Raw genomic sequence first — 23,174 nt, forward strand, 5'->3', positions numbered from 1 at the left:
AATCTGAAACGCAACATAGCTGCTTACAACAGTAGAGAAACCGTTTTATTCGACAATCATTACGAAAGCTTATAAGCTTCCACGAGTCACGTAGCATACATTCTCACACATTTTCCCAACAGGATGATGGAACAACGGAGTTCATCATCTAATTCTTGACATCTTCAGTTTCTTCCGCAGGGTCACCACAGTGATGACAGTGGTGGTGTTCTTCTTCATGGTGGTGGTGGTGTTCTTCTTCATGGTGGTGGTGTTCTTCATGGCCGCCGTGATCATCTTCAGTTTCTTCAGCAGGGTGACCACCGTGATGACCACCGCCATGGCCGCCACCATGGCCGCCGCCATGGCCGCCACCATGGCCGCCGCCATGGCCGCCGTGATGATCATCCTTCATGTTCTCCTCTAAAATGTAAACCCAAATGCATATGATCATATTTGTATACACTAACATATTAAATGTAATCTAGTTTACTGTGTACGTGTATATAAGGAAGTAAGTTAAGATGCAACTAATCAGTAACTGCTACCATTCCATCGACCTTTTTATGATGTACACCACATCTTGATGTTGTAAAACATAATTTTTCAAAAAATATAAGATTAATTAATATAACATGAACAACTGAAGCTCACAAAAGTGGACAGACCCGGATTAAGTCGTCTATAGTCTCGTTATAATTTTCCATGATTATTTGCCTGTCTATCTGCCTTTAACAAACACGAGTGCTTGCACAATGGACAATCACACGAAAACATATATACACATCGAACGTGAGAACGCGGTTCCGTATTTTCGATCAAACTAAAGAGAACCAGAGAAGTAAAATTGACGAAAAAATTAAATGCGGAGAGCACTCACGAGACTGAGTCACCTCAGCCAGGTCACGAGCTGAGACTTGGGCGGCCATGAGAACAACAACGGCCAACAGGAGGACGCACAGGAGAAAAACCCTAGAGGAAGCCATTTTCATCATGCAAGGCTCGTGGATCACCAGAGAAATCTCAAGGGAAGAAGACTATGCAAGTGAAGTGCGTGGTGACGCTGCAACCGGAGTACCCTATTTATAGTGCGGAGGGCGAGAGTACGGATAAGAAGAAATGAGCTGTGGCGGGACCCACCTGACTAATGAACGGTCGTGATTGCTTAAATGAGGAGGAGATGCGTCCAAAAGTATTCACGGCCAAGAGTGAAGGATTAGATTGAGTAGGTGGGACCCGACTGTGATCTTGTTTAAGGTGCCGTGGTAAGTGAAAGTAGACGAATTGTACCACGAATTCTTCGAGATTAGTAATGTCCTGAGCTATTGCTACGAGGTACTTGTCATAATCCAGGGAAAAATTCAAAGATGTGGCACCTTGTGCTGTGGGTTCTCCCTATCGCGCCACAACTACTCCCAATTGACTAATTGCCAAACCTTCATTTCCTCTGCTAAAAGATAATGGATAGCTTGCAAAAGGGTCGAAAACAATATGAACAAAAGGTTGAACGAGTTGCGAACTAATTGGACATGCAGCATCGGAGACATCGAACGTTGAATCAGCATCACTAGAAATCGTAGGCATAGAGATTACCAAATTCCTACGCCCTTTCTCACGTCACCCATTGTCCTACAAGGAAATGGGCTTTGCCCGCCACATGTTCGATCCTTATTCTCCCTAGGCCACGAGACGTCGAGAACTGGTTGCAGACATTTGTCTTATTCTTGCATGCATCGTAGGATTTTCTCACCCACGAGAAATTAAATTACCGACGCAAAGTTTAAATAATTGAATAGACAGTTTCTTGCAAGCTGGACCTATACTGAATCCACAAGAAAACGAATATGAATATCCATTCATTTTCTAAAATTAATGATTAATTTTGTCTATCACGTTATAAGAATATGAAAGCGAGTTTGTATCATTTACATTTCATTCGTGAAATAATAACAATGCGCTCTCATGGTTTCATCTCCATCCATATATTTCTATTGATGGATTTTCTTAAATAATTGTGGTTTACATATTGGATATAGGGAGTTTGCAACTCTAGAAAGGACTTTTAACTCCAAAAATTTTCACTTCATGAAGATATTGTTTGGTAATCAATGTAAAATGCACATCAAGAAGAAACTTTTGACTCACAAGCCCCACCAGCTCCATCTCACCATCTCTCCCAAGCCCCAATTCCCTTAAATTCACTGCCACTGTTGCCGCCACCCACCAACAGCTGCACCACCATCCATAAATCCCGTCATCCACCGCTGCCGCCCTTGCCACCTCCCAACCTCTTGTCGCGCGAACTAGGGAAAAACCACACTGCGAGACTCTCGACGACCCTCGTCACGCTCTTGACCCCGGCGTTGCGCGACCATCTTGCTCTCTTCAGTCTTCCCTTTGTCTCTGGAGCAAGAAAAGTTAAAAAGTGAGGGGTGAAATAGGATGACTAATATAATATCGATCGCATATTTGGAAGAAAAAAGTTCACTAATATACTATCGATCCTCTTCTAACTCAAGATGACGCATGGCATCCTTAAATGATGTTTTCATTGTGGGTCAGGTGGATTTTCATCTGCTCCTAGCTATGCTACAAAGAACGGATTACTGCTTGCACTTGCTGCTTGTTAGTTAATATGTTGTCGGCATCTTTCAATTCACTTATCATGTTCGACATACGCCTCCGATGTCATTTCATATTTGTCCATGAGGCATCTTGTATGAGTCAAACCTAATAGTGAGTTGTCTCGGCCTGGTGAACGATGTCTAACCAAACCTTACTTTTAATACTTTCAACATATCCTTGGTATTATCAAATTGCATGATCTCCCGCATAATGTAATTTTTCATGCTATTTAATAATGTAATGCGAGTAGTTGAGTTCTTTTTCTTTCAAGCAGCAAATGCTTCCTTGTCCCTTCTATGTTGCAACAGTATTTCCATCTTCGGGTTCTTCAATAACTAAGTTAAGAACTTCAAGCGCTTCTTGCTCTTCTAGCAAATATTGGATTTTTATATTTCAAATTTCATAATTCTCACAATTCAATTTCCAGCCATTGTTGAGCTCGGCCACGATATTCTTAAAAGCTGAAGCCATTATACTTGAATACAAAGTTATTTAGACATATACTTACGAATTATTAATACTTTACATTTATGCATCTATTTTATACAAATTAATTATATTAATGAATAATTTCACATGAGGTTTTAGATTCAAAAGATCACTTCATTCCCAACTACCATCTAATAATTCTAATTTGAAATTATCATTAATATAATTATTTGTGTAAAAATTGAGTTCTTTAAAGTTACTAAAACCTTCTAGAATTCCCCCACTTAAATGAAACGTGTACAAAACAATATCCATTTATGTAAAGACATTAATATTCATAACATAATATTTCCTAAAATAAACAACTCATAAGTCTTACAAGAATGAACAATATCAACCTCAAGACAACCAATGCTAAAGGAATAACATCAATTTATCTCAGTCCTCCTCACAAGAACTGGGATAGACTCAATAAAATCCTCAGGAAGATCAATGGTCGAACTAGGCAGCTAGGGGAAGACCTTTGCAAATCCCTTAGATTTGCACCAGGTTGAATTCACCGCCAAAGCCGATGTCTTTCTAGCCCCAATCTCTATATAGTTCTTCATAAACACTACTATTGGCTTTTCATATAGAGGGTATTTGCCAGAGTCCCTAAGATCACCAATTATCGACTGCCAAACTCTAAGTAGGATGTTTCTCAATGCATGTGTCTTTCAACTTCAATCCTTCCACTACGGGAACCTTCCCATATTAAATGTTCTATCATCCACTGACCTTCTTAACATGCTCCAACATTTTGTCACTACCAACCCAACCGTAATAGGTCAAAGTTCTCCTTAACAACGCGAGTTACTTTTTTTACGCCGCCGTTCTCGAAATTCTGGGAGTTTGATACTGTCGTACAATTGTTTTTGTAACATTACAGAATAAGAGGATTACTCATAATCCATGATACAACAAATAAATTGGGAACGTTCAAATAATTTCAATTATAATTATAATTTCATCTTGTATTTTACAACATTAAGGCCATCAAAACTATAATAAAACTATACCACATTGTAGATAATTTCAAAACGAACACAACAGTACATCGTACACCCCAAACAGACCTCTCATGCGCCCACACGTACCCCGAGAATTCTCGACGCGTGTAGTCCACGCATGGGAGTCAACCGGGTCCAATTAGACCGGTTTGGTTTTCGATCCGTCAGGTCTGACCGGTCTGACAAGTCAACTATCGACGATCAATGGTCGGACGTTGATCGAGTCAATAGGTCGGATCACCAGTTGGGTCTCGTGTCAGAATTATTTTTAATCAAAGACTGAGTTTGCTAGCGATGAAGAATAGATTTGCACGGAGACACACCTTACTTGTGGACTCCAAGAGCTTGCGGTGGGACTGGGTATAAACATGTGTACTCAGCATTGGAATATTTTTGTTAGATCCAAAAAAATGGAGGATTTTTCTTCTACGTAATCGCCTCTGATTCAATGATATAAGTATGGAGACTTGATTACATTTTAGGATTAGATTGATATCCCACGAAACATGTACACATAAGTAAAGCACCACGGAATCTACGGATAAAGTCGTCCGGCTTGATTCAGTCAACTCAACTTCCTTTATTTTTAAGGGATTAGGTAATGACCTTACAAAATTGCAATGTAAGTTTATTCAGTTGAAAAACCAACACGCAAACATCGACAAAATTTCATGATTTTGCATTCAAAGGTGAATTTTCATAATATAAAATCACCTTGTTGAATATTGGCTGGATATCAACATTAGCCATACGATCACTGCTTTGCTGTTTTCCCAGCAACATCATAATTTTACTTTCTCAGAAAAAGAGAAAGAAAGAAATAGTACGCAAGCATACTCTTGCACCTTAATATCTCTTTCTGGTTTTATATTGTTGCAAAGCTATAAACTAGAGCGAAACAACTATATGCCGACATTAACGTTTGAATTAAAATTTTGCGGCAGGCAATTGCGAAGAGCTATACTTCTTTTTGGTCCTTGATTAAAGAAAAAGCTCTTCGTTTGTACCTTTGATTAGTGGGTTGCATCTTGTTGGCCATTTAGGCCGGTCCAGCCCATTTAAGTAAGCTCTTAGCCTCTTATTATGCTAGAGAGGGGCTGCTATAGCTAGGGTAACAAATCAGCAACTTATACGTGAAAAAATCAGCAGCAAAAGACGTGGGACTGCAGCAGTTTTTTTGAGAAAAACGAATCTGTCCAGCAGCAATCAACTCGACGATCGGAAGTCCATCTGTGGTCCGATCGGACTGAAATTTTGTCAGAGGCTTCGGGACTTATGGGTCTTGATTCTGAACGGTTGGATCGCGTTTTGAAGGTGTCTACTGCAGCTTTTTGTGGGAGGTTTCAGACCATGTTTTTGGGGTGTTCTTCAGCCGTTTTCTCTCGTTAAAGGTGATGTTGATGCTTGCTCTTTACTTATAGTTTTGGAATTTTAGCGTTGTTGAAATCAATGAGGTTTTGTACCTAACTATTAATAGTGGAGATTTGGGTGGACTCCGTGAACAATCTCGTGATTTTTATCCTTCACATTGGAGGAGTTTTCCACTTAAAAATTCTTGTGTTCTTTTTCTTTTGGTTCGTATATTTTCATTGGTTGTGCTCGATTCTTTTTCTCACAGGTTCAGTCAAAGAGGGAAATTTATTCGCTATTTTTCCCAACAGAGCGGTATCAGAGCATTGTTTTTTCTTGAACGATGGAACCAACTATGTGCAAGATGGCCAGTTTGAATGGAAAGAATTATCATGTATTGAGAGGAAAAATGAAAGTTCTTCTATATGTGAAGCGCGGGCATTTACCGGTGTTTGCTGATGCTAAACCCGATAACATGACCAATACCGATTGGAATCTTGAGCACAAAACTGTGTGTGGGTTTATTCGACAATTTGTTGATGGTAATGTTTTGAATTATATCAACAAAGAATTGCATGCTAGAACTTTGTAGAAAAAGCTTGAGTCATTATATGCACGGAAGACTGGCAACAACAAAATATGTTTGATTAAACAATTTATGGAGTTACATTACAAAGATGGCCAATCTCTATTAGACCATTTTGAATGAGTTTCGGGAGTGATATACCAAATTTCTGCCATGAACATTAAATTTGATGATGAAGTGCAAGGACTTTGGATGTTGTGTACCTTACCGGAATCTTGTGAGACATTTCGTATGTCTTTGATTAATGCTGCACCTAATGGTATTATTACTATGGATTTTGCAAAAAGTGGCATTCCGAATGAAGAGATGAGAAGAAAAACGCATGGTTCTTTCTCTCATTCTAAAGTTTTAGTTGTTGAAAACAGGGATAGAAGTCAAAGTAGAGGTCCGAAAGGTAGAAACAAGAGCCAAAGCAAGTCCGGATCATGGAAAAAGATTGTTGAGTGTCATCATTACGTGAAGATGGATCATATTATGAAAAATTATTTTCAACTGAAAAATGAGAAGAAAAATAGCAATGACAACAATGAGAAAAGAAATAACAAGAATGATGATCGGGTAGCCACCGCTACTAAGGAACTTATTATTCTTTGCTATGATGACAATGTTAATTTTGCCTGTGACGATTCAAACCGGGTTATTGATAGTGGAGCTTCCCTTCATATCACCTCCAAGAAGGAGTTCTTTACATCTTACAGGTCGGGAAATTTTAGCACCTTAAGGATGGTCAATGACGGTTTGGCTACGGTTGTGGGTATAGGAGATGTGTGCTTGGAGACTAGTACGTTTGAATCTGGAAACTCACCAGAGGCTCATTAGTTGTGGCTAGAGGCATGAAACAATCTTCTTTGTATTTGTTTCAGGCCAAGATTTCCAAGGACATGTGTAATGTTGTGAAAGATGAGAATGCAACTGCGTTATGGCACAAGAGGCGTAGTCACATAAGTGAGAAAGATATTGGTTTGTTGACTATAAGGGGTTTACTCTCTAGAGTGAAGAGTGCAAGACTTGAGAAGCGTGCACGTTGTTTAGAAGGAAAACATCGAAAAATTTCATTCAAGAGTCATCCGCCTTCGAGAAAATCACAGTCGCTAGAACTAATGCATTCAGATGTTCATGATCCAATAAAACCACTATCACTTAGTGGTGCAACTTACTTTGTAACATTCATTGATAATCATTCGAGAAAATGATGGGTTTATTTTTTGAAGACAAAAGATCAAGTGTTAGGTGCATTCAAGCAGTCTCAAGTTTCAATTGAAAAACAAACTGGAAGGTAGTTGAAATGCATTTGTTCAAATAACGATGGTGAGTACATCAGACCATTTGATGAATATTACAAGCAACGGGGGATTCCAACATCGGAGGATACCTCCTAAAACACCTCGGTTAAATGGCATAGTAGAAAAAATGAACAGAACATTAGTTGAGAGAGTCGGATGTTTGATTTCATATGTCAAATTGCTAAAATCCTTTTAGGGTGAGGCTTTGAGTACAATGGTACATGTTATCAACATATCTCCCATTATTGTTTTGGATGGGATATAGCATATGACCATATAAAGGTGTTTAGTGCAAAGTTTTTGTTCATGTTCCCAAGGATGAGAGGTCCAAGTTAGATGTCAAGACACGAGAGTGCATCTTTCTCGGTTATAGTTCTAATGAATTTGGTTACAGGCTTTATGATCCAGTTGCGAAGAAAATTTTCAGAAGTCGAGATGTGGTATTCATTGAGAATGAGACAATTTGGGATATTGAGAAGATGAAGAAGACAGATTCCCGTAATTCTGGTATGTCACTTGATACTAGCTTAGTCCTACCTTTTGAGTTACGGGATCGGTTGCATGATCGGGTTGAAAATGGTGTTCAAAGTTAGACTCCGGATCAGCAAGTTCAAGGTTAGACTCGGAATGATCAGCGGGTTCAAGATCGGACTCATGGTGATCAGTAGCATTTAGATGGCATTGATACTTAAGAGAGTGCACCATTAGCTCTACCAACTACTGCTTTGAGAAGGTCTACCGGAGACCACATCCCATCTACTAGATACTCTTCTAGTGAGTATGTTCTATTGACAGATGCAAGTGAACCCGAAGATTTTGAAGAAGCAGTAAAAGATAAGAATAAGAAAGAATGGTTCGATGCAAAGCATGATAAGATGAAGTCGTTGCATGACAATCATACTTTTGAGTTGGTGGCACTACCTAAGGACAAAAGAGCTTTGAAGAACCGATGGATTTACAGATTGAAGCAAGATGAGACTACTTCACGTCCTCGATATAAAGCTAGATTGGTTGTTAGAGGCTTCAATCAGAAAAAGGGACTTGACTATGACGAAATTTTCTCGCTAGTTATGAAAATGTCTTCAATTCGAGTTGTTTTGAGTTTAGCAGCTAGTCTTGATCTCGAGGATGAGCATATGGATGTGAAGACTGTTTTTTTTCACGGTGATTTGGAGTAAGATATATACATGGAGCAACTTGAGGTTTTTCGGGTGAAAGGTAAAGAAAATTATATTTGTAAATTGAAAAAAAGCTTGTATGGCTTAAAGCAAGCGTCAAGGAAATGGTATAGAAAATCCAAGTCTTTTATGGGGGAGCAAGCCATAAGAAGACTATTTTCGATCATTATGTGGTTGTGCAGAAATTCTCTCAAGGTGACTTTGCACGAGTGATCCTCATACCAAGAACTTGCTTAGCCAGCCCCAAGTTTTTCATCGAAAAGGTTATGGTTATCTCAAGAGAAGCACAAAGAGAAAGTACTTCAAAGGTTCAAACTGGATAAAGCTAAAGTGGTGAGTACGCCTCTTGCTACACACTTTAAGCTTAGTCACAAACAATGTCCGTCTAGTGAGAAAGATCTAAAAGACATGGAAAAAGTTCCTTATGCTTCTACAGTAGGTAGTTTGATGTATGCAATGGTTTGTACAATGCCGGATATAGCTCACGCAGCTGAAGTGGTTAGCCGTTTTATGACAAATCCAGGTAAAGAGCATTGGATTGCATTGAAGTGGATCCTAAGGTATTTTCAAGGCACTTTTAGTTTGAGACTTTCATTTGGAAGTGAGAAGTCGATTCTTATTAGGTATACTGATTCGGACATGGCAAGGGATGTTGACACAAGGAAATCCACTTCATGTTATTTGATTACTTTCTTAGGGGGAGCTGTGGCTTGTCGGTCGAGGTTACAAAATGTGTTGCTTTGTCGATGACAGAGGCATAATTCATCGCAGCAACCGAAGCATGCAAGGAATTACTTTGGATGAAAGAGTTCACACAGGAACTTGGTTTCACTCAAGAAAAGTATGTTTTACTTTGTAATAATCAAAGTGCTATACATTTTGCAAAGAATTTCACTTTTCATGCCAGGTCAAAGCACATTGATATGATGTATCATTGGATACGAGAAACTTTAGAATCCAAAGGGTTAGAACTTGAGAAAGTACACACAGAAGATAATGCTTCGGATATGATGACAAAGGCTCTCACTAAAGAGAAGTATGAGTTTTGTCGGTGCCAAACCGGCATGGATTTCTGTTGAGTTTTTTTTTTTTTTTTGTATCAAAATCTCCCTCAATGGGCTGGGAGGGGAGATTTGTTGGGCCGTTTAGGTCGGTCCAACCCATTTAAGTAAACTCTTAGCCTCTTATTATGCTAGAGAGGGGCTGCTATACCTAGGGTAATAAATCGGCAACTTATATGTGAAAAAATAAGTACCAAAAGACGTGGGACTGCAGCAGTTTTCTGAGAAAAACGAATCTGTCCAGCAGCGATCAACTCGACGTTTGGAAGTCCATCCGTGGTCCGATAGGACTGAAATTTTATCTGTGGCTTTGGGACTTATTGGTCTTGATTCTGAACGGTTAGACCATATTTTTGGGGTGTTTTTCATCCATTTTCTCTCGTTAAATGTGATGTTAATGCTTGCTATTCACTTATAGTTTTGGGATTTCAGTTTTGTTGAAAGCAGTGAGGTGTTGTACCTAAACTATTAATAGTGAAGATTCGAGTGGACTCCATAAACAGTATCATGGTTTTTATCCTTCACATTGGAGGAGTTTTCCACGTAAATATCCTTGTGTTATGGTGCGGAGGGCGGGAGTACGGACAAAAAGACATGAGCTGTGGCGGGACCCACCTGACTAAATAACTCTATTTTAAGTCATATTACACGACCAACCTCAGATCATCGTATGAAAATAAAGATTTGTATTTTTAGACTCGAAAGAGAATGAAAATAGTGGGGGCCCAAAAAAAAAAAAAAAAAGAATTGCTTAGCAGCATTTGGGACTATGTGCTTCATCATTTGTCAATAACAACTCAGCATAGTGAATCTTATATTTTGAAATCTAGTGGGAACCCCCAATAAATAAATAAATCAAAATAATAAAAAATGAATTGCTTCATCCCCACAAGATCTCAGTGTCTTCCTGAGTTCAGAACATTGATTACTTGTGTTTCTGTCTTGTGCAGAAAGTCCCCCACCTAACCCACCTTCCATTCACATTGCCCGTGGTTTGTTTTGGCCCCAATTTAGATTTTGCCATTCTACCAATTTCATCACCCTTCTTGCACTGAACAATACATTTGGTATGTTACCAACATAAGTTCCGCGGACCATTCAAGCCCCGTCTCCTGTGAAAAGAACATGTTCCATGGAGGAGAGGGAACCTGTCTGATCAAAAGGAGGGAGGGGCGAGTCAATAGTGACAACACGCGAAGGTGGGGGGCACAGTCTCCATCCCCGTCGCCTGGTTCTGGTATCGACCAGACACAAGTTACATTTGCCCTCTGCCATATGCTACACACAATCTATCCGACCGGTCAAGAGCACATCCTTTCACGACAATTGCTGTTTTTAGAGCAACAACAAGCAGTACATCTTCCCAGCCTTGTGGCCAGACATTGATAGCATCAACACCTGAAATCTGGGTATCACATCAACTACTGAAATCCGGGTTCGCACGTGTAAGCGGCAAGATATTTGCTAAATGTTGAGAGCATATATCATCCCTTCCCACGATACTCCGCTTCACTGTGCACCTCACGGTGATGACAGGCAACTCGTATTAATCATATACATGGACCATGATAATGACTTCAATGGATATGAAATGAAGTGAATGGTCTAGGCCAAGTACTGAAGAGAGAAACTAACCATACCAGGAATAGATACTATAGTCAGATTGTCTTGAGCACTAAAAAAAAATGCTTTTAAGAGGAAACGTCTTACAAGAGAATTCTTTTTTTTTTTTTGTTGATCGGGGCGCATGCGAGCCAAATGCATCTTAAGCCTTGACTTTGGTGGGTCCCACGCCACGTGATCTAAGGGCCGGAATGCACAGGGCTCACATGCATCGGATGCACCCAAGAACATCTCCTACAAAATGTCAAGCGCCGGAAGAAAAATAAAAAGCTGCGACTGAAAATCCAAATATCGAGGATTGCCACCAAAGGATGATCCATCCATCACCAGCATATATAGTCAGCATTCGATAATGTCATTCTATGGGCTTTTGGCTGTCGTTATGAGATCTGTCCACAAGAAAGTTTTAAGGTTCTGACAGAGTATACACCAAGAGGTTCTCATTCTTTGGTTACATCGAGTTGTTTGATATGAACATTAAATAAACCCCAATTGGTCTTGATTCTAAATGGTTAGATCGTGTTTTGAAGGTGTCTACTATAGCTTTTTGTGGGTGGTTTTAGACCATATTTTTGAGGTGTTTTTCATCCGTTTTCTCTCGTTAAATATGATGTTGATGTTTGCTCTTCACTTACAGTTTTGGGATTTCAGTTTTGTTGAAAGCAGTGAGGTTTTGTACCTAAACTATTAATAGTGGAGATGCGGGTGAACTCCGTGAACAATATCATGGTTTTTATCCTTCACATTGGAGGAATTTTCCACTTAAAAATCCTTGTGTTATTTTTCTTTTGGTTCGTATATTTCCATTGGTTATGCTCGATTCGTTTTCTCACGGGTTCAGTCAAAGAGGGTGTTTTTCCCAACACATCTTACAAGTTATGATATTATAAACATTACTCCAAATAACAAAACAAATGAGAGCACTAATAAGAAGATTCTTCCGAGGTAATTTTTCTGAAACCAGGGTTGGGGAAGAACATGGTCTATTTGCAATAAAGATACTTGATGAAACGATCACATGAAATACTTTCACATGTTCGCATGTTGATTTTACAATTGGTTATTCATAAAATAATGGAAACCTGCATAGACATTCCTCCACAGTCACCATGTCCTAAGTTAAAAGAGGTGCATAATAATCATTCTCAGAAGAGCACAATACTACACCCGCTAGTATTTATTAAATTAAAACGTAACCGCGCATGCGCGCATAACTTGCACTTTAGGAGTTATCATGTCTGGTATACGTTCTCAAACCATGCATTCACTTCCAATAAGAAAAAATATGAAAACTCGAGAAGTAGCACTTGCTATTCAGAGCTAAGGGATAGAATTTGTCGATAATCAAAGAGGTTTTCATTAGAAAAAGAAAAAACACACAAGAAGTGGGTTTCATTCATTCATATGCAAACATCAGTACACATTTGAGACGACTCGTACTTAAAATCACCAAAAGAACCAACCGAAACACAACAAAGCTGCTTACAACAGTAGAGAAACCATTTTATTCGACACTCATTACAAAAGCTCATAAGCTTCCATGAGTTACATAGCATACATTCTCTCACATTTTCCCAACAGGATGATGGACTCAATGAGTCCATCATCTAATTCTTGACATCTTCAGTTTCTTCAGGAGGGTGACCACCGTGATGACAGCCGTGGTGGTGTCCTTCATGGCCGTGGTGACCTCCTTCAGGAGGGTGACCACCGTGATGACAGCCGTGGTGGTGTCCTTCATGGCCGTGGTGACCTTCTCCAGGAGGGTAACCACCGTGATGACCGCCGTGGTGGTGTCCTTCATGGCCGCCGTGGTGGTGTTCTCCATGGCCGTGGTGAGTATCCTTCACGTTCTCCTCTGAAATGTAAACCCAACGCATATGATCATATTTGTGTACACTTAACATATTACATGTAATCTAGTTTACTGTGTATGAGTACATAAAGAAGTAAGTTAAGATGCAACTATTCTGTAACTGCTACCATTCCATCAACCTCTTTATGATGTACATCACGTCTTGATGTTGTAAAACATAATTTTTCCAAAAAATATTAAATTAATTAATTTACCATGAACAACTGAAGCTCATAAAAGGTGGACAGATCCATATTAAGTCACCTCTCATCTCGTTAGAATAACAAAGACGAGTGCTCACACCACGGATAACCACACAAAAATATATATGTACACCTAGAACATGAGAAAAAGAATCAGAAAAGTAAAATTAATGAGAGACTTAAATAAGGAGAGCACTCACGCGACTGAGTCATCTCAGCCAGGTCACGAGCCGAGACCTGTGCAACCATGAGAACAACAACGGCCAACAGGAGGCCGCACAGGAGGAGAACCCTAGAGGAAGCCATTTTCATCATGCAAGGGGAGAAGACTATGCGAGTGAACTGCGGAGTTACGCTGCAACTGGGGTGGTCTATTTATAGTGCGGAGGGCGGGAGTACGGACAAGAAGATCTGAGCTGTGGCGGGACCCACCTGACTAATGAACGGTCGTGATTGCTTAAATCAGGAGGAGATGCGTCCAAAAGGATTCACGTCCAAGAGTCGAGGATTAGATTGGGTGGGTGGGACCCGCTTGTGATCTTGTTTAAGGTGCCGTGGCAAGTGAAATTTTGTCCCGCGAATCCTTCGAGATCAGTCATGCCTTGATCTTTTGCCACGAGGTGCTTGTCAAAATCCGGCGAAAAATTCAAAGATGGGGCACCTCCTCTTATCGCGCCACAACTACGCACAAGTGACTAATTACCAAATCTTCTTTTCCTGCTAAAAGATAAGGATATCTTGTAAAAGAGTCGAAAAGAATACGAACAAAAAGGTTGAAAGAGTTACGAACTAATTGGACATGCAACATTCTGACCCAAAAAAAAAAATTGAACATGCAACATCGGAGACGTCGAACGTGAATCAACATCACTAAAAATCGTAGGGATACAATGTTACCCCTTCACATTTACAAGGAGAACGTGAAATAACATTTTCAGGGCCCGTTCGTTCGTGCGGAGTTAGGAATGTAATGCATAGAGAGTACCAAAAGCTTTACGTCCTTTCTCACGTCACCCATTGTCCTACCAGGAAAAGAGCTTTGCCACCCCACATGTTCGATCCTTGTTCTCCCCAAGCCTCAAGAACTGAGGTGACTTACTTCAAGCTTTGAACATTTTCAAAGCTCAAGTTTGCACCAAAGGTCGCCGAGATTGTGTTACAAAATATCAAAAATTTGCCCAAGACCTTTGGATGCCCAAGACTACTTAGAAGGCCCTAACCGGTGTTTTGAAATCCATCGCGGATTTAAAAAGGTTAGTTACTTTTTCCTTCTCCCAAAATTCTAAAATAAAATAAAATAAAAGATCGAGTAAAATAATAATGATAAGTTTTAAATCAACATTCTCAGTATTTGTATGCCTGAAATGTTTTTAGGTCACATAAAAGTCATGTTTCAAACATTACGAAAAGATATAAAGCCTTGATAGTTTTTGCCGTCATTGTTCTCCAAATTTCTTGAGCGGGCAAAGTTCAAAGGCAGCATTATAATCCCATCTCCTTTGGCTATGGTGTATCAGTGAACTTATTAAAAAAAAACAAAAGCTGTTAATAGGATAGTTTAATAGTATTATCGGTTATTTCTGACCGTACGATCCCCCACACTATAAAAAAACATGGATTTTGCCACGAAAAATTTGCGACGAAAAAAATTCATTGCTAATTTCCAACGAAAATAGCAACAAAATGAAGATTCGTCGCTATTTGCGACGAAATTAGCGACGAAAAAACTTGTTGCTCATTAGCCACGAATTTAGCGACAAAAAATAATTCGTCGCTAATTTGCGATGAAAATGCCCACGAAAAATATTTCGTCGCACATTAGCGACGAAATTAGCCACGAAAAATATTTCGTCGCTAATTAGCGACGAAATTAGCCATAAAAATATTTCGTCGCTAATTAGAGACGAAAATGGCCATGAAAGATTATTCGTCGCTATGTCCTTTGCGACGAAAATGGGCTTTGTCGCCAATTAGCCACGAACTTCTTTTTTCGTCGCAAATTCTTTTCTTAAAAGTTAGCAACGAAAATCAGCATTTGTCGCTAATTAGCGACGAAAATAAACATTCGTAACTAATTAGCGACGAACTTTTAGTTTCGTTGCAAAATTAGTATTATGAATAAAAATAACAAAGAAATTATTAAAATTAACGACGAATCATTATTTCATCGCTAATTTAGCGACGAAATGTATTATTCGTCGCTAATATAATGTCAATAAAAATAAAAAAGAAAATATTCAATTTAGCGACGAATTAGCTTTTTCGTCGCCACGGTAGTGACAAATTTGTTTTTCGTCGCTAATACGATATAAGTAAAAATAAAAATAAAAAAATAATCAGCGACGAGCAATGTTTTTCGTCGCTAATTAGCGACGAAAACAAATTTTGTCGGAAATTTGTTACTATCATTTAGCGACGAAAACCTATTTCGTCACTAATTAGCCGCGAACCATGTTTTTCGTCGCAAATTCTCTTCTTAAAACTTAGCGACGAAAATTTCCATCTGTCGCTAATTAGCGACGAACGTTGATTTCGTCGCAAAATTAGCACTATGAATAAAAATTAGAAAGAAAATAGTAAAATTAGTGACGAATCACATTTTTTGTCGCTAATTTTATAGAAATATAAATAAAATATAAAATATTCAATTTAGCGACAAATTAGCTTTGTCGTTGCTAATTTAGCGACGAAATTCATTTTTCGTCGCTAACATGCTATAAATAAAAATAAAACTAAAAAATAAAATATTAAAATTAGGGACGAATTATATTTTTCATCGCTAATTTAGCGACGAAAAACTTTTTTCGTCGCAAAAATAGCACTATGAATAAAAATAAAAAATAAAATATTTCAATTTGGCGACGAACTAGTTTTTTCGTCGCTAATTTAGCGACCAAATGTATTATTCGTCGCTAATATGATATAAATAAAAATAAAAAAGGAAATATTAATATTAGCGACGAATTTGTTTTTCCGTCGCTGATTTAGCGACGAATTTCCTTTTTCGTCGCTAAATCAGCCACGAATTAGCTTTTTCGTCGCTAAAAAAAATGAAAAAAGAAGGAAAAAAAAAATCCCCACGAGAGCCTCCAAGGGAAGCGGCGTACCCTCTCACAATTCAAAAAGCTGATTTCGCCTTCTCGTCTTCCCCAAGAGAGAGAGAGAGAGAGCTTCTCTTTCTTCCTCCCACCTTCCAAACTCAACTCAAGGTTTCTCTCACCTTATAATCTTATATACATTCCCGTCTCCATTCATCAACCTCACTCTCTCTCTCTCTGCGACTTTAATGGCTCTCGTCAACAGGCTCGCTTCGTCCGTGTCACCTCGTCTTCGACCGAGCTCCTCCCCTGCTCAGCCTTGAATCTGCTCCCTCCACTACACCCCCTCCTCCCCTCCTCCTCCTCCTCCTCCTCCTCCTCCTTCTTCTTCTTCGCCGTTCACCGAGAAACACTCGCCAGAGAGGTACCGCAGCGACGGGTGGCTCTACAGCGACTCCCTCTGCCAGACTCCTCTCTCCCCCCCCTCCTCCTCCTCCTCCGGCTCCGATCCCGACTCCCTCAGGCGGGACGACTTCGCCCTCCAGCTGCCAGAGCTGAAGAACCTGCTCCGGGTGCTCAAGGACAAGAGGGAGCGCTCCTGCGGCTGCGGCGGCGAGAAATGCGGGCCCGGGAACGTCTACTTGGTGGGGACGGGGCCGGGCAATCCCGAGTTGTTGACTCTGAAGGCGGTCAGGGTCATCAAGGGCGCCAATTTGTTGCTCTACGACCGGCTGGTGTCGAACGACGTGCTGGACTTGGTTGGCCCCGACGTGAGGGTACTCTACGTGGGGAAGACTGCCGGGTACCATAGCCGCACTCAGGTAAATTAATTTACCGTTCTCGTCGCTCTACTTCTGTGTTCTATCGGGTTTTGAGGAATTAGGCTGGTGTTTTTGCTTTGATTAGTGTCATTTGGAAGTGAGTTATTATGGTGGTTGCTGGCATTATTTTTTTTCCACCACGTGTTTGAGTTTTGGTGAATGTATTGTTGGGTTGTGAAAGGTGGTGTGATCTTTTCGGTACTTGTGTGGGCAGGACGAGATCCATGAGTTGCTTCTCAATTTTGCGGAGGCGGGGGCTACTATTGTTAGACTCAAAGGTGGTGATCCTCTGGTGAGTAAATTTCAGATTTAACATTTTATTAATCTGCAATTCTTCTAATGTCGACTTGGAATGCCCTTTCGTTCCTGTTTATATGTGGATTTTGAACATGGTTTCTGTAGGTATTTGGGAGAGGTGGGGAGGAGATGGACTTTCTGCAACAACAAGGCATTCAAGTACAAGTTATACCATGTAAAGATGAGCTTCAATCACATGCGTACTCATCTTAAACAGGAAAGGAATTTGCTGGCCGTGACTTTAGAGCTGCAACTTAACTTCCATTTGATCCTAATTTGTAATTGTACTGATGATAAGAGGTTACATACACATGTGAGAAAATATTGCATCAATCTTGGGTTGGTTTCTTGCCAAATGCTTGTGATTTTGGGGGTCTTGTATACTCTGTTTCAATTCTGGAGGCTGCCTAATGGTGTTAATTTAATGTGATTCTAGGTCCTTTAGGCTTGATTTCATCGTTCCTTTACTCATTCGTGATTAAGGGTTGACATGTGGCCAATTCCATAGACTTCTTATCAAGATTCAAGAATACATTGGTTCATATTTTTCATTGTTCATTTGTTGGACATTCTTTGTAGTTCTTCCCCACTGCTGAGGAGTCTATTGACTACTACAACCAGAACAGATGTGTAGATGGAAAAAGGGCTTGTCTTGCCAAGTTAGATAGTGAGTTGCTTTATGAATAACAATTAGTGATACACTTTGGTTTAATGTCCTCAACCTTTTTCGTTATGTTTGATAACATCATCGTATTTTCTTTCCAGAGATATGTCAAGTACTTTGAACGTGTTTTGACATACTTCAATGGAGAAAACCAGCATGGGCGAAGGTATGTTGTAAATGTGCGAGAACTTGAAGATTTTCTTATCAACAAGTGCATGTATGCGGTAAGTTCTCCATCGACTTCGTCAAATATATCCTTGCATCACCATGATTTAGATCTTGCTGTTTGAACTTTGGCTTTCCTTGTCATTGAGATATTTCTCTTGCTAAAAAAGTAAAAATAATACGAATCTGCAAATCCTCATGTTCAGTTGAGCATCTACTTTCTGAATGGCAGCTGTCTTTCCTTTGGATAGAAGAGAAGTGAAAATATTACAGAAGTTGCAAACTTCTTGTTGCATAATGAACAATTGAGGCACAATGAATGTGCTTATATTTGTTATTTGTCTTTTCAGGGTATAGTTAGAGGAAAGCTTGATCAATTGACAAGATGCTTCGAGGTATGAAATTCTTACAATTGTGGAATTTGTTTTTCTCCTTAATCTTACTGATGGAAATTTAAGGTGATCAACTGTTTACCAGGGGAGGTAAAAACTTGGATCCTCTTCTTCTTGATTATTACTCCATGTTCAAAATTTTGATATGATTCCATGCACTAATTCATGATGCGTACAGTTTGAATGCCATATTGGTATGTTAAAAACAAAAATTACATGTAATTGGCTTAGAAATTGCGAAAGTTAGTTGTGAGACCAGTTTTAGTCTATTTCCTGAGTTGACCCACATTGTGCTCATATTCAGTACAGTTACAATAAGAGAATAGTTATCATTTTTGCTGCAGTCCTTTTATGTGACATGGAGTTTTGCTGGCAATATTCGTGTGTGGATGCAGAGCTGATAAATATTGGGCAGAAGCGAGGTGCTCTGCAAGAACTTCACGATCTTGTTACCTCGAAGAGATCCTGAGCATGGCAAACTACCCTTGAGAGGATTATGTTTAAGTACATTGAGCTATGTGTTGATATGCGGAGGGGGAGATTTGCCAAGGATGGTCTGATTCAGTATGGCATTGTATGTCAACAAGTGAATATCACCTCTATGGAGGAGCTACTGTAATACGAGGAACTAATTATGTGCAAATTCCCTAAAGAAAAATATTTATGTCATTCTTGTGAAAAATGTAGATGAATGTATCTCATTTTCACCTTACCAAAAAAAAAAAATGTATCTCATTTTCATATTATTATAAAATTTTGATATTATTAAGTGCTTAATCAATGTTAAATATAAATTGTAGAAATTAATTTTGCTTTTAATTAAATTTAAGATCGAAAAGTAAAAGAAATGATTTTATCATGAAAAAAATAAAATTTCGTCGCTAAATTCGTCCCTAAACTATATTCATCGGAGAGTTCGTCGCTAAAGAATTAATAAAAATTTGTCACTAATTTTGTCGCTAAATTATTTTAAATTTCATCACTAAATACTTTTCATGGCTATTTTCGTTGCAAATGACAATGCTAAACTTTCAAATTCGTAATCGGCAATGACTTTTGCCACGAATTCGGGGAAATTAGCGACTAATTTTGCCACGAATATGTTCATGGAAAATTAGCAACGAATAATATTTTTGTGGCTAAATTTGATTCGTGCTAATTAGCGACGGAAAAATTTTCGTCCAAAAGTAAATCAAATTTAGCGACGAAATCACAAGTTCGTCGCTAATTTTGCCACGAAAAATTTGGAAAAATTCGTCGCTAATTGGGTTTTATGACTAATTTTGCCACGAAAAAAATTCATGGCTAATCTGGCGTCACAAAATTTAGGGACGAAACATTATTTTTTCGTCGCTAAATTTTGCGACGAATATAAAATTCGTCACTAAATTCATCACTAAATTTAGCGACGACATTTTATTTTTGTGGCTAATTAGCGACGAATAAGTTTCGTCGCTAATTTGCCACGTAAAGTAATTGGTCGCAAAATTCGTGGCTAATTTGTGACAAAACTTATTCGTCGCTAATTAGCCACGGATAAGTAGTCGTCGCAAAATTCGTCGCTAATTAGCGACGAACTTTAGTTTTTCGTGGCTAAATTTTGTGACGCCGAATTGGCGACGAATATTTTTCCGTCGCTAATTTTCGTCACAAAGCAATTTAGCGACGAATTTTGGTCAATTTTTCGTGGCAAAATCCGTGGCTAAATCCTTATTTTTTTGTAGTGCCAATTAATAAGTGTTTTATGTAAAATATATGGTGATGGTTGTTGACACCTGATTTTTAATCAATCTTTTTTTCGATTTATTTTTGAAAATTCATAAAAAATTCACAAAAAATTAGAAAATTGTAAAATCAACTTTGGTAGCCTTGGCCAAGCTCAAGGAACCATTTTTGATCAAAAAATAATTTTTCATATTTTTCGCATTTTTTGATATTTTTCAGAAAATAAGAAAATACCCCAAAAATCAAGAAAAATACTATTCGAGGTCACAAAAATACAGAAAAATAGTCAGTATTTTTCTTTTAATTTCCTTTTCATTTTGACCTCTTAAAATTTGAAAATTCCATTTCGGATTTGTGTGTTCCTTCACAAATGCACCCTCGAATTAGACATGAAAATACCATTTGGGGTCATTTTATTTTTCTTTTTTCACTTTTGAGGGTTGTGACATGTTTCTCTAGCATTACATTTCACATTCTGATCCAATTACATGTTAATTTGCTCAATTTTGGCACTAGGGACTTAATTGCACAAAAATTCCTTTCATTTTAGTCCCTACCATGCCAAATCCGAAATTAAATCTTCCTAAGAGACACCCATGGAACCCCATGACCCTTATCCTATAATTTTCCACCTCCTGAATCTAATGACGGGCTCAATTGATGCTAATTCCTTCATTAAGGACTCCAATTTTGTGAAAATCAATTTCGGATCTTACCCAATATTTGGGGTTTTCTCTCAATTCCAAAGGAATTTTTTACGAAAATCACATCTTTAGAGGTAATCCATGATGGGAAATCAATTTTTGGCATCAATTTTATGAAAAAATGTTAATTGTTAGCTCAATTTGGCCATTTATTGCACGAATCGGGTCAGCCGGGTCGGGCGGATCCGATCCGGTGACCCGGCACTATTCATCGTCTCTCCCAAAGCTCCACAGGCGCAGGTTAGAGAGAAGACGGCCGTTTTTCGAACGGTTTTCAGCAACGAAGCTTCGGGAAGCTTCTGGAAGGCCTGGCAGTTAGAGGAGCACGGGAAAGAGGAACAAAAGGAAAGAGAGTGCTCGCAAACAAAAGGGGAGGAGATTCGAGAAAAAAAAAAAAGGAAAAAAGGAGAACACAAGAGAGAAAGAGGGAGAGGGAGAGAACGAGAAAGGAGGATCTTCAACAAACGAGCGGGGGGGGCTCGCTAGAAGTGCTCGTCCGCCATTGAAGCCCGGGCAGCCGAAAAGCTTCAAGCTCGGTTCCCGATCGGCGCAGGCGACGCCACGCCGCAGCACCAGCGTCGTTGGCCTCGTCTCACTCCTACGAACGCGTCGGATACTCTCGCAATCGTCGACGCTCCCGAAACAGGTGAGTATCGTCGCCGCACCCTATCCCGGGTTTCAATGGCAACTCTTCAATCCGATCATTTTTCTTCAATTTTTCTGGTTGATTCGAGTCTTTAGCAAGCCCTAAGCTCGCATCCATGTCTTTTTTGCATGGAATCTACTCGAAACCTCACGATTGAACCACGAGAATCCGTGACCTCTCATGAACTCGTAAGCTTGACGAATGCGAAACCGATCCTCGATGATGAACAGGTAAGCTTCTTCGACTTATATTGATGTTATTTGATCAACCGTTTTGAGGTTTAAACGTTGAATATGCGAGATTGAGCTTGCCGCCGGAAATGTGACTGTGGAGGTCTGTTTAGTTTAGTTCTAAGTGGGTTAGGCCTCCGAATCTCATGTATGTTGATCGGGATTTGCGAGGATTCAGATTCGTGCAAAAATGGTGAGAAAACGAAGTGTTTTCACGTCGGAATAAAGCTTCCGACGAGGCGCCGGCGAGATCGCCGGCGCCGATCGTCTTCCCCGATCGGACGTTGACCGGTCAACTCGAGTTGACTCGGTCAAGTCTACGTGGCGATGACGTGGCGGCCACGTGGCGGCCACGTCGGCGCGGTTTGTTATAACCGAATAACGGAAAAAAAAAAAAACAACCTTGATCCGACGGCCCAAAATAGGCCACGTGTCGAGATCTCGGATTTTTTGAAAATAAAAATCATTTTTTAAAAATATTCCATTTTTGAAAAATAAAAAAAAAATGTTTTGTGATCGGGTGGCCCAGGTTTGGCCACGCGTCACGTTTCCGATCGTAGGATCAAAAAATTCTTTTTTTTAAAAAATAAATAAATAAATCAATTTTCGAATAAAAAATAATACTCTTGATCGACGGTCGTGGACTAGCCACGTTGTCAAATCCCCACCGCAGATCTGATCGAAGGATCAAACGGCCGTGGATTAGCCACGTGTCTTTATCCCGACCGTAGATTCGATCTCTCGATCAAAGAGCCATAATTTCGCCACGTGGCGAACCCCGAGCCATCGATCTTAATGTCCGATCTGAGCGTCCGGAGAGCGCCACGTGGCGTAATCCGAGACACATATTTTTTTAGGCGGGAATTTCCAAAATTTCGAGCGCGAACGTTAGACGACGCCGTTTTTGGAGGGGTCCCGGTCCGGGCGTGTGTTCGGACCGGGCTGATCGGTCCGTGGACCGGGCTGACCCGGTCCGTTGACCGGGTTGACTCGGTCCGATAAATAATAAAAAATAATAAAAAATCGAAAAAAATGATTTTTAAAATCCAAAAAAATTGGAAAAATCATAGAAAATCCAAAAAAATTAGGAAAATTTGTAGAAAATTCCCAAAAATTCCAAAAATTCTCAAAAATTGAGGAATGGCCACAATCAACTGGCCAATCCTATTTTTGAGATTTCTTTTCCCCATCTTTCCAAAAATGACAATTTTACCCTTTAGGGGTAATTTGTCTCCAAAAATTCTCGCGGACTTCCAAAAAATGTTGGAAAT

At 39.5% G+C, this 23,174-nt stretch overlaps 2 protein-coding genes and 2 long non-coding RNA genes across 7 annotated transcripts in view; 2 read left to right on the forward strand and 2 right to left on the reverse strand.

Annotated features, from left to right (window-relative positions):
- The window catches only part of LOC125313820, a 24,694-nt gene extending 23,590 nt beyond the window's left edge, over window positions 1-1,104 (reverse strand). Inside the window, exon 1 of the long non-coding RNA XR_007197483.1 lies at window positions 873-1,104. This is a non-coding gene — a long non-coding RNA (uncharacterized LOC125313820). The remainder of the gene's footprint in view (window positions 1-872) is intronic.
- On the forward strand, window positions 245-12,971 carry LOC125313823. The gene is made up of 3 exons (XR_007197486.1): window positions 245-295; window positions 6,950-6,954; window positions 12,926-12,971. It is a non-coding gene; the product is annotated as an uncharacterized LOC125313823 (long non-coding RNA).
- LOC115749015 (glycine-rich protein DC7.1-like) lies at window positions 12,544-13,577 on the reverse strand. 4 transcript variants are annotated; one of them, XR_004016288.2, is made up of 4 exons: window positions 13,422-13,577; window positions 12,947-13,021; window positions 12,875-12,898; window positions 12,544-12,835 (listed from the first exon to the last, which is right to left on the reverse strand). XR_004016288.2 is itself a non-coding variant. In XM_048274395.1 (3 exons), the coding sequence occupies exons 1-3, from the start codon at window positions 13,534-13,536 to the stop codon at window positions 12,771-12,773; spliced, it is 264 nt and encodes an 87-aa protein (XP_048130352.1). In that variant the 5' UTR covers window positions 13,537-13,577; the 3' UTR covers window positions 12,544-12,770. The 4 variants fall into 4 exon arrangements, 3 of the variants coding, with proteins under 3 accessions (XP_048130352.1, XP_030541564.1, XP_048130353.1); XM_048274395.1 differs by lacking the exon at window positions 12,875-12,898 and having other exon boundaries at window positions 12,938-13,021; XM_030685704.2 differs by lacking the exon at window positions 12,875-12,898 and having other exon boundaries at window positions 12,544-12,813; window positions 12,937-13,021.
- Window positions 13,578-16,585: 3,008 nt separating this feature from the next.
- LOC115748962 (S-adenosyl-L-methionine-dependent uroporphyrinogen III methyltransferase, chloroplastic-like) lies at window positions 16,586-17,590 on the forward strand (the record flags this gene model as incomplete). The annotated part of the gene is made up of 3 exons (XM_048275096.1): window positions 16,586-17,080; window positions 17,295-17,372; window positions 17,483-17,590. Coding segments are annotated over 3 exons (681 nt in total), but the record flags the coding sequence as incomplete, so codon positions are not given.
- Between the last annotated feature and the right edge of the window lie 5,584 nt (window positions 17,591-23,174).

Source organism: Rhodamnia argentea, chromosome 2 (genome assembly GCF_020921035.1).
Source record: "Rhodamnia argentea isolate NSW1041297 chromosome 2, ASM2092103v1, whole genome shotgun sequence".
NCBI classification, from domain to species: Eukaryota; Viridiplantae; Streptophyta; class Magnoliopsida; order Myrtales; family Myrtaceae; genus Rhodamnia; species Rhodamnia argentea.